The sequence below is a fragment of the Archocentrus centrarchus genome, unplaced genomic scaffold, assembly GCF_007364275.1.
Source record: "Archocentrus centrarchus isolate MPI-CPG fArcCen1 unplaced genomic scaffold, fArcCen1 scaffold_36_ctg1, whole genome shotgun sequence".
Lineage (NCBI taxonomy): Eukaryota > Metazoa > Chordata > Actinopteri > Cichliformes > Cichlidae > Archocentrus > Archocentrus centrarchus.
The window spans coordinates 1,672,661-1,684,679 of NW_022060263.1; the positions used below are offsets into that span (position 1 = coordinate 1,672,661).

The 12,019-nt window shown below is 43.3% G+C and overlaps 1 protein-coding gene across 1 annotated transcript; it reads left to right on the top strand.

Annotated features, from left to right (window-relative positions):
* The first annotated feature begins 10,644 nt into the window (after positions 1–10,644).
* LOC115776717 (trace amine-associated receptor 13c-like) lies at positions 10,645–11,814 on the top strand. Its single transcript, XM_030724481.1, has 2 exons — positions 10,645–10,817; positions 10,998–11,814. The coding sequence occupies exons 1-2, from the start codon at positions 10,645–10,647 to the stop codon at positions 11,812–11,814; spliced, it is 990 nt and encodes a 329-aa protein (XP_030580341.1).
* Positions 11,815–12,019: the final 205 nt, after the last annotated feature.

Genomic DNA, 12,019 nt, shown 5'->3' on the forward strand with positions numbered 1-12,019 from the left:
ACCCAAAATGTCTATAAAAAGATGATGCAGTGAAGGTGAAAATAATTAACACTGAATGTTTATAGTTTCAGCAGCTGTAACATTTTGGGACCTAAAGATAAAAAATGTATAATCAGTTTAAAGGTGCCTCAAGGGTTTATGACCAAAATCACTGAAGTACTTTTATCAATACTACATTTTTTCAAAGTACTTGTTCATTTGTCTTTTATTCACAGGATGCAGGAGTTGGTACTTTGTCACATAACCATTGTTTTTGATGACAAAGATGGGCTGATTAATTTTTTTTTTTTTGCATTCAGGGTCTTATCTGCTATGTGTGCATTCAAAGTCAAGAGACTCAAACTTTCAGTGTAGTTTCCTGATTTTTCACAATATTTCATATAGTTTCATAATGACTTAATGTGTCAACAGCTGCTGGAGGCGAGGGCGAGTGTCCTGGCAGTGAAGGAGGTTGCCTTCTGGGACGGTGTCCCCACTGACCTCATGTTGGATGAGGAGGATGGCGTCTCAGAGGGCGTATCGGGCTGGATTAAGACCCCCAAGCTTCCCCAGCCAGGAGCTCAGTGACCTCTGAGCCAAACTGCAAGACAGACTAGAAGCTCACCCTAAATACAACACTGTGCACCATAAGTGTTTGTATGCTGGACCATGCTCTGAGAGAAAGCCACCACCACATGGCCCAGAAGTAGCAAAGCATTATATGTCATAATGTTTTTGTTTTATTTATATATATATATACATTATATGATGTGTGTGTATGTGCATATTGCTCTGTAAATAAAAAAAAAAAAGAAATTCAAACTTGTGCCTCATAATTTGTTTCTCTTAATTGAATTCCTTTTAGTTGAGGTTATTAGCATGGCATGAATACAACATAACATACAAGGTATATCACAGAAATAATAATTAAAAATTTTTATTACTGGGTTATTATTTATTAGGGAGGGGCTTACCCAGGCCTGTCTTTATAAAGGCCAATGGGGGACAGATCTACCAGCCAATCACATGTGAGCGATGAATTGTGATGTCATTTTTTTCATCCAGTGACTGAGAAGCCACGTTGGTCTGTTGCTGCGGCTTCAGCTTGTAGCGCTGCTATTCATATGTAAAGTAGAGTCGTTAACACCTCCCGCCAGCCGGCTCCCCCCGTACCTTTACCCCCCGCTGCTTCTGGTGGTACGTAAACGACCATATCTGTCTCAGGCGAACGAAAATGCGCTTCCCCGTAAGCTGTCGTTTACTAGTGGCGCCCGCGTCAGTATACAGGGACGAAAATCCCTCTTTTCGTGCAGTGTTGGCAAGCATCACACATCAAAAAAAGCCTGTTCCTCTTTTTCTGTCTGGCAACCATTTTGAGTACCTTTCCTTCTAAATTGTGAATTCACCTCAAACACCATTTGTCTTCAGGAACCCCTGGCTACAAAAGCATAATCCTGCCCAGACCTATATTCATGATTCTCTCAAAGCAGGTATTATCCATCTGTCCTCCTCTCCTTTGAGACCTGGCTTTTTCTTTGTTGAGAAAAAGGTTAAGATCCTCAGGCCCGGCTTCTTAAACCAGGCAAAGACCCCGCACTCCCATCCAGCTACAGGCCAATCTCTCTCATTAATGTAGACCTTAAAATAATTTGCAAAGTCCTTGCCAAAAGATTAGAAAGTATTACTGCATTTATAATACATCCAGATCAAACAGGTTTTATCAAGGGTTGGCACTCCGCAAATAATACACGCTGACTAATAAATATAATAGACAACTGTTCTATTAACAAATTAGAGACACAGTTGTCTCTTTAGATGCAGAAAAGGCATTTGACCGGGTAAATTGGAAATTTTTATTAGCAGTTTTACAAAAATTTGGACTTGGTTCATCCTTTATAAACTAGATCAGAACACTACACAGCTCCCCAAATCCACATATTAGGACAAATTATCTTATTTCCCAAAGCTTCAGTCTGCAGAGGGGTAGCATTCAGGTCTGCCCACTCTCTCCCTCTCTTTTGGTCATTTTCACTGAGCCACTAGCAGCAGCAATCTGACAAAATACAAATATTAAAGGGATCCATGCATCCATCCATTCTTTTCCACTTATCCGGGGCAGGTCGCAGGGCAGCAGCCTAAGCAGAGAAGCCCAGCCTTCACTACCCAAACCTCGTGACCACAGGTGAGGGTAGGAACGTAGATCAACCAGTAAATCGACAGCTTTGGCTTTACACTCAGCTCCCTGATCACCACGACAGAACAGTGTAGTGTCCGCATCACTGCAGTTGCAGCCTCGATCCGTCTGTCAATCTCCCACTCCCTTCTCCCTTCACTCATGAACAAGACCCTGAGATACTTGAACTCCTCCACCTGGGGCAGGAACTCGTCTCTGAGTCAGAGAGGGCACTCCACCCTCCACTCTGGCCTCAGACTTACAGGTGCTGATTCTCATGCCAGACGCTTCACACTCGGCTGTGATCTGTTCCACTGTGTGCTGGAGGCCACCACCTGATGAAGCCAACAGGACCATATCATACGCAAAGAGCAGAGACGAGATTCTGAGGCCACCAAGTAAGAAGCTGTCCGCCACCTGGCTACGCCTAGAAATCCTGTCCATAAAAATTATGAACAGAATCTGTTACAAAGGGCAGCGCTGGCGGAGTCCAACACCCATACGAAATGAGTGTGACTTTTACCGGCTATATGGACCAAGGTCTCACTGCGGTTGTACAGGGACTGAATCGCCCATAACAATTGGCCAGACACCCCATACTCCTGCAGGACCTCCCACAGGATACCCTAGGAGACGCGGTCAAATGCCTTTTCCAAGTCCACAAAACACATGTAGACTGGTTTGGAAAGCTCCCATGCACACTCGAATATCCTTGAGAGGATAAAGAGCTGGTCCAGGGTTCCATGACCAGGACAAAAACCGTCTTGTTCCTCTTGGATCTGAGGGTTGACTAACGGGTGGACCCTCCTTTCCAGCACCCTGGCATAGACCTTACTAGGGAGGCTGAGGAGTGTTATTCCCCAAAATTTGGAGCATCCCGTCCCTTCTTAAAGATGGGGACCACCACCCCGGTCTGCCAATCCAGTGGCACCGCCCCAGATCTCCCTGCAATGTTGCAGTGGTGTGTCAACCAAGACAGCCCTACAACATCCAGAGCCTTCAGGATCTCAGGGTGAATCTCGTCCGCTTGGCCTGCCGATACCTGTCAACTGCCGCCGGAGTCCAACAGCCTATCCAAGCCCAATAAGACTCCTTCTTCAGCTTGATCTCTCCCTTCACCTCTGGTGACCACCATCTGGTTTGGGAGTTACCACCATGACAGACACCAACCACCTTGCAGCCACAGCTCGAAGCAGCAGCCTCAACAATGGAGGTGTGGAACATGGTACATTCAGACTCAATGTCCTCAGCCTCCCTCAGAATGCTGTCGAAATTCTTCTGGTGGTGGGAGTTGAAGACTCAGGCTTCTGACAGGCATTCCCAGCGCACCCTCACAACATGTTTAGGTGCACCAGGTCTGTGCAGCATCTTTCCCTGGCACCTGATCCAAATCACCACCAGGTGGTGATCAGTTGACAGCTCAGCTCCTCTCTTCACCCGAGTGTCCAGAACATACGGCCATAGATCTGATGATATGATTACAAAATTGATCATCGACCTGCAACCTAGGGTGTCCTGGTGCCACGTGCACATCCTTATGTTCGACATCCTTATGTTCGAACATGATGTTCGTTATGGACAAACTGTAGTTTGCACAGAAGTCCAATAACAAGACACCATTCGGGTTCAGATTGGGCAGGCTGTTCCTCCCAGTCATGCCGCTACAGGTCTCACTGTCATTGTCCACGTGAGCATTGAGGTCTCCCAGCAAGACAATGGAGTCACCGGTGAAAACTCTGATGTACAAGCCGGGGGGATAGGAGAATACCCACCCCAGCTCACCGCCTCTCACCAAGGGCTACTCCAGACCGCAACAGAGTCCAGCCCCTCTCTAAGAGACTGGTTCCGGAGCCCAGGCCATGCATTTAGGGGAGCCCGACTATATCTAGCTGGTATCTCTCAATCTCATGCACTAGCTCAGGCTCCTTCCCCACCAGAGAGGAGACATTCCATGTTCCAATAGCCAGTCCTGATAGCCGGGGACCGGTCCACCAGGGCCTCCGCCCTTGGACACTGCCCAACACACACTGCACCCAACATCTATGATGCCTCCTGCGGATGGTGGGCCTACAGGAGGGCGTGGCCATGTCATCTCTTTGGGCTGTGCCCGGCTGGGAACCATGGGCTAATGCCAGGCTACCTTGAGCTCCCTCCCCAGGCTTGGCTCCAGGATGGGGCCCTGGTAACCCTATCCCAGGCAGGGTAACCTGTTGTTGTCTTCTGCAGAACTGAATTACAACATCGAGAGTTGTTGGCGATCAAGCTGGCAAAGGAGGAGTGGTGACACTGCCTGGAGGAGGCAGAGCAGCTGTTCCTGTTTTGGACTGACCATAAATATCTCTTGGACATTCAAAAGGCTAAGAGACTTAATGCCCATCAAGCTAGGTGGTCTATGTTTTTTGCCAGGTTTAATTTCATGATTTCTTATCACCCAGGTTCCTGCAATACTAAGCCTGATGCCCTCTCTCACCAGTTCACTACTCTGAACTTTTTGAAATTTTATTTATATAGCACCAAATCACAACAGGAACTGTGAACTGTGGCCCTTGATTGAAGACAATATCCTGAGGGACTCCATGAAGTTGAAAAACTTGGTCCGTGAGTAGACGGGCTGCCTCCAGAGCAGAAGGAAGTTTGGGCAGAGCAGCAAGGTGAGCAGCTTTAGAGAATTGATCAATAATAGTCATTATGACAGTATTAATACACGTACATGTAATACACATGTAATATGGTAGAAAACTTGATGTTGAGACGGCAGAGTCATGCCTCTCTGCCGCTTTCGTCATGGGTTCTTGGTTCCAGACCAGCTAGTTTACGGGGCCGGAGTGGAACTGCTTTTTCGGCGGAGCTTCAGCGGTGGAAAACCCGCCTAACAGTTCAAATAAAGGCATTGGCTCCAGAACCCTGTTTGTGGGAAAGAGGCTTTTGTAATGAAATTGATGGAGATATAGGCCCATGAATGTCCGGGAACACGCAAAGGTCTTAGGTGCCTGGGTGATGGACTTGAGGATACCTTGCTCTGGGCACAGATGGTACAGGGGCCAATGTATTCCGAAACATATCAGGCCAGAGAGGGCCACCAAAGCAATCTTTGGTGGTCCTGGTGGCAGGTGAAATGGGCTGTGTCGGCCCAGCCCAGCACCTTGGACCAGACTGAGGTTGGATGGTTGACAGGGTCAGCTCCTGGGTCGCGTTCATCCAGCTGGGCAACTCGAAACAATGACTGAATCTTCCAGGAAAGGGATCCGACCACTGCATTGAATAAACAGCTGGTTAACTGTCATCGTCTTCCTGCACCCAAGTACTCCCCAAGACAAACGGTTTGGCTGTCCAGAAAAAAAAATTTAACTATGATCTGAATCAAACAAACTGTCTCCTAGTTTAATTGGTATCAGTGAAATTAATTCATTAACCCTGTCACTGTTTGCTTGTTAGGAGAGATGGCATCCATCCCACTTTGGATGGAGCAGCTCTCATCTCTAGAAATCTGGCTGAATTTATTAAACCCCCCAAAATGTGACTATCCAGTGTTGAGACCAGGAAGCAGAGTTGCAGTCTTACATGCCTCTCTGCAGCTTCTCTCCTCCTGACATCCCCCCAAAACCCCATCTCCATATAGTCTGTGCCTGCTCCCAGACCACCAAAAAAACAAAGCTAAAATCAGCAAAAAATGATTTAAGCATAAAAATAAAAATAAATAAATAAATAATATAGCTTCCTCGACTGCACCAAAGAATAAAACAGTTTAATGTAGATTATTAAACATTAGGTCTCTCTCTTCGAAGTCACTGCTAGTAAATTATTTAATAATTGATCAACATATTGATTTATTGTGCCTTACAGAAACCTGGTTACAGCAGGATGAATATGTTAGTTTAAATGAATCAACACCCCCGAGTCACAGTAACTGTCAGAATGCTCGAAGCACAGGTCGAGGAGGAGGAGTAGCAGCAATCTTCAATTCCAGCTTATTAATTAATCAAAGACCCAGACAAACTTTTAATTGAAAGCCAGACTCTTAGTCTTGTCCATCCTAATTGGGAAACTCAAAAACCTGTTTTATTTGTTATTGTCTATCATCCACCTGGTCCTTACTCAGAGTTTCTGTCTGATTTCTCAGACTTTTTATCTGATTTAGTGCTCAGTTCAGATAAAATAATTATAGTGGGCAATTTTAACATCCATGTAGATGGTGAAAATTACAGCCTCAACACTGCATTTAATCTATTATTAGACTCAATTGGCTTCTCTCAAAATGTAAAGGAGCCCACCCACCACTTTAATATACTCTGGATCTTGTCCTGACATATGGCCTTTAAACTGAAGATTTAACAGTATTCCCTGAAAGCCCCCTCCTGTCTGATTAAATTTTTTCAATTCAATTTTATTTATTTGGGACAATGCACAATAATAAAACAATCAATACTTTGTACAGATTGTAAATGAGCCAGATTATAGCATATTTGCTAATTTGCATCTGTAGTCCCTAGGCAGAAGGACAAACAACAGAAGACATCATGAGTATACAATAACAGCAAAAAGACAACACGTTGACAAACATTCGAACAATATACAAGTGAAAATGAAAATCAGTGAAAGTGCGAACATGTCTGGGAACTTTTAATAAACTGCTTAAGGTGCTTTTTAAAAGTACTGTAAGTGGAGCATTCTCTGATGTTAGTCGGTACATTATTCCAGAAATGACCCCCTCTGACTGACAGAACCGTTTGTCCAAAGGTTGTTTTTCTACGGGGGATCTCAAGGTCTCCTCTGGAAGAGGCTCTGGTGCCAAAACCTCGGTCAGATCTTAATTTAATGTATGTAGAAAGTGGAAGTGGAGCTAGTCCATGAAGAACTTTATAAATTAAGCAACTATTTTTAAATTCAATAAAATTTTCAAAATTGAGCATGTTGTATTTTTCCAAAATATTACACTGATGATATGACAAGGGCTTTTGATCAAGGATTTTTTATAGCCTTTTTAAATAATATTTCTATTGGTTTTAAGAACGTATCTCCAGTGAGTGACCAAGATGTAATGCAATAATCTATATGTGAAAATATCATTGAATGTAGAAAAATCTTAGCTGAATTAATTGTCATTGATGGTCTAATTTGTTTGAAGTTATTTAAATTAAATTTAATTATGCTTGCTGTAAGTTTTATATGTTTTTTAAAAGACAGTGTGGGATCCAGTGTGACCCCAAGGTACCTGAAATCCTGCACAAGATCAAACTCTTTTCCCCCCAGGAACACACTAGACCGCTCCAGTTTTATAGGTTTTTTTTGTAAACATCATTGTAACTGTTTTTTTCTTATTCAGCAGTAAGGAGGACTGAAGGAGCCAGTGTTGTATATTCTCCAGGGCTAATGTAAGGATAGAAGATGCTTCCTGTAGACTTTTTGCAGGTGTAAAAATAACAGCATCATCAGCATACATTTGGAAGTGGATGCTTTGACACACATTTGGCAAATCATTTATATACAAAGAAAACAAAACTGGTCCCAAAATAGAGCCCTGGGGAACCCCTGCTGGACAGTCAAGGTATGACGACATTGTGCCCCTGACAGTCACAGACTGTCTCCTGTTCGATAAGTAAGATTGAAACCAAGCTAGTGCATCTTCGACAAAGTTAAAATAAGTCAGTTTGGACAGAAGGACCTGATGATCTACTGTATCAAATGCCTTCTTTAAATCCAGAAAGACTGCACCAACACAGGTGGTTTTAGGGATTTCACTGTTTCTGTAAAGACACAATTTGCCGTCTCTGTGGAATGATACTGGCGAAACCCGAACTGCATGGGGTGCAGAAGAGAATGGTGGCTGAGATGTTTATTCAGCAGCTTCGCAATCCATTTTTCTGCAACCTTAGAGACAACAGGGAGGATGCTAATGGGACGATAGTTAGAAATATTTGATTTGTCTCCTGATTTAAAAATTGGTGAGACTATGGCAGCTTTCCAACTTGCTGGAACTGTTGCCATTCTACTGGATAGATCTATCAAATGTGTTATTGGACAGACCAGTGCATCTTTGTGTGTTTTTAAAAAGTGTGTGTCAAGCCCGTATGCATCTTTAGTTTTTGAAGCCCTCATTGATTGAATTATACTAGCGACTTCAATATCTGTAATTTGATCTAATCTAAAAAGAGGCTGTCCAGAGTCTTTAGAATTGAAAGCTATCTCTGACTGACTAAATATTTGTCTTATTTCATCAATAGACTTAATGAAAAAATTATTGAACTCAGTTGCTATTTCTTTTGGATTAATCAACAGCTTATTATTAACTTTTATTTCCAATCTATCATTGATCATTTTATGTTTCTTACCTATCAATTTATTTATATTTTGCCATATGATTTTGACATTTCCATTAGCACCTTTGATTACATCTAAAAAGAAATTTGCTTTGGCTTTACGTAGTGCATTTGTAGTTTTATTCCTCATGGAAGGCGAAAGCTCAGGAGCAAGCTCGAGGAGCAACGGTGTCAGCCCAGAAGCCGGACCAGGGAGCAACAGTGTCAACCCAGGAGCCAGACCGGGGAGCAGCAGAGTCAGCCCAGGAGCCAGACCGGGAAGCAGCGATAATGATCCAGGAGCTGGCCCGGCGCAAACCGGCGGAAACCCAGAATCAGGCCCAGGAAGCAGCGGCGCCAGCCCCGAAACAGGCCCGGAAAGCCACGGCAGAAAACCAGGAACAGGCCCGGGGAGCAGCGGCAAAAGACCAGGAACAGGCCCGAGGAGCAGCGGCGGAAGATCAGGAACGGGCCAGGGGAGCAACAAGGGAAGACCAGGAACAGGCCTGGGGAGCAGCGGCGGAAGACCAGGAACAGAACAAGGCAGTTTCGAAGGCAGCCCAAAGAGCAGTGTTGGCAATCCAAACAGCAGCTGGCTGTGGCCCCGGATTTACTTCAATGTCACCAGCCAAAAGAAGTATTATTAAAACATGAACTAGTTTAGTATCATCCAACTGTCCATGTTTACCTGAGGGTGAGGTGAGTCTAGCATGACCATTATCCAATAATATTGTGAAGAGGACATGCTGACTCGCCTGTGCTGGGTACAGGATTTGGTTATCCCTTCCCTTCAGTCCAGCATGACATACAGATAAAGAAAAACACAAAAGAAAAAAGAAGAGACCAGCCAAAGGCAAAAGCCGATTCCTTTCGATGTTATTAAAGGATTTCCGAGGCATCCACACAGAGCCAGTCAAACTGCGTGTCGCCCCAACAGCCATCTTGAACTCTGCTGGTACCTTACCAGCCAAAGACATCTTAGTATTTCTTAGTAACATTTACATTTACTTTAATGGATTACACAGCAGTGGGGAATAAGTTTTACTACAGTAGAAGTCTTTCTGAAAGTGCTGTAACTAAGTTTAAGGATCTAATTCCTTCATTATTGTGCTCTTCAGTGCCATGTGCCAACACAGTGCAGAGCAGCTACCTAAACTCTGCTCCCAGTGAGGTAGATTATCTTGTCCAGGGGCAGAGCTTCTGGCAGGCGGGCCGGGAGGACAGCCCGCCCCCGGCTCGAGCCTAGAGGGGGCCCGGATGGGAGAGAAGATAAGATTTCAGGTAGCCAGGCCTCTATCACGTCCGAGGAGAGCTGAAGAAGGCGGGCCCACTCCTGAGTGTATCCAGATGAGCATGGTATATGGCGTCATGCATCATTCATGTTTTACATGGGGGTTTTAAAGGTTGCCACAGTCAGGACTGAGTCATGGTTGCTAAAAACTTTGGAAGACCAACTGACTTTAGTGATGTAGTAGGTGTAAAATATTTAATAAAATGTTCTGCTGCATGACTGGCTTTATTTTCACGCTTACATTTAACTTTATGACATGCAAATTTTAAAATGGATCGCCGATATTTTCTCCAAGTGTATTTTGGGGAAAACTTGTCACCAACCATCCACTAAAGTCATCATAAGTCACTTGGCAACAGATTGTAAACTAAGCGGAGCATTTTTACAGACTAAGCTAACATGAGAGGCACTTCATAACATACACATGCCATGTGTATGTTACAACATGTGTATGTTGTAAAACACATACACATGTTGTGAAACATGTGTATGTTGTAAAACAATGGCTGAAACAAGCACCTTTTTTGGACCCGGAGTGGGCACTGTGTGCTAACGCCCCACCAAATTAGCGATATTGGCAACAGGGGTAGCTGGGATCTAACACGCCACTCATACAAAAATCAGTAATTATTCCAATGAAGTGGCACAATATAAATCAAACTTATTAACAGGAGGGAAGGCCATGGAATATATAAAGATCAAAAAAGTTTAAATACATTCATACCCACTGAAACTATTCAAGATTGTGGCACAGCAGTAAACCTACTGAAAGAAAACTTCCTCCAGAGGGAAGGTAGGTGGAGCAATGTGGAGCAAAAAAAATAAATAAACCAGGATGTGACAAAGAGCTTCTAACATAAAGCTGGCAGAGCTCAACAGTTAGTCATCTCTTCATTTTCCTAATGATGAAAATCTTTGAAGAAGTTGAGCTCTGCTTTCCACAGATTCTCAATTCCTCCTGCAGGAAAACCATTCGACCTCGCTGTTTATCTGTACTCATTTATATTACTCTGTCCTCCATTGCTCTACTCACTGTGATTCTTAATCTGCTGCTCATCATCTCCATCTCCCACTTCAAGTAATCATTTCATTATAGATAAAGCAGTTGGGTTATATGGATCAGAAAAATGTAATTTATATGATATCAGAGTATGAGGGAAAAAGTATGTTTCTAAATAATGTCTTTCTCTTACACTTTTATCTGTATAAAATTGTAATTGTTACTATAAATAATTGTACTGCTGTCTGTCTTTTTCAGGAAGCTGCACACCCCCACCAACCTCCTCCTCCTCTCTCTGGCTGTCTCTGATTGCTTTGTGGGTCTGTTGATGTTCTTTCAAATTATGATCATAGATGGGTGCTGGTTCCTTGGTGACCTCATGTGTAGTTTGTATTTTCTTTTGGACTATATTATTACCTCTGCCTCAGTAGGAACCATGGTGCTCATATCAATTGACCGCTATGTGGCTATTTGTTACCCTCTCCATTATTCCACCAAAGTCACTCCAAAAAGAGCAAAGGCCTGTGTTTATCTGTGTTGGATCTGTTCTTCACTCTTCCAGTGTCTGGTGTTGAAAGATAATCTGGTGCAACCAGGCAGGTATAATTCCTGCTATGGAGAGTGTGTAGTTGTTGTTGGTCATGCTTTTGGAGTTGCAGATCTCTTGCTGTCCTTTGTTGGGCCTGTCATTGTGATTGTAGTTCTTTATCTTAGAGTTTTTGTTGTGGCTGTGTCTCAAGCTCGCGCCCTGCGGTCTCATATTGCAGCTGTGACACATGAGGGGTCAGTAAGTACAAATGTTAAGAAATCTGAAATGAAAGCATTACGGACTATCAGTGTTGTTATTATTGTGTTTCTAATATGTCTGTGTCCATATTATTGTGTTACAGTCTCAGATCAAGATGCCATGCTCAGTGCTTCATCTGCTACATTTGTAGTATGTCTGTTCTATTTAAACTCCTGTATAAACCCTCTGATCTATGCTTTGTTTTACCCCTGGTTCAGAAAATCTGTTAAACAAATCGTTACACTTGAAATACTCAAGTCTGGCTCCTGTGAGGCCAACATCATGTGAACAGAGTTAAAGCACTCACAAACAATTGTTGTCTGGATGTCCTGTTCATTTTCAGTGCCCAATTTTTTGTTTCATTCTTACTGTAACAAGTACCACAAATTTTATCAGCTGCAGGATCTGTTTTACATTAACTGTAAATTAAAACTTTAAAAGTATATTTTGAAAAAAATAGGACAGTGAATTCAGACATATTATATGTGATGTG

Coding starts and splice junctions, on each gene's coding strand:
- LOC115776717 (XM_030724481.1), top strand. CDS start 10,645: ATGAAAATCTTTGAAGAAGTTGAGCTCTGCTTTCCACAGATTCTCAAT. Junction 10,818..10,997: donor ATCTCCATCTCCCACTTCAA/GTAATCATTTCA, acceptor TGTCTTTTTCAG/GAAGCTGCACACCCCCACCA.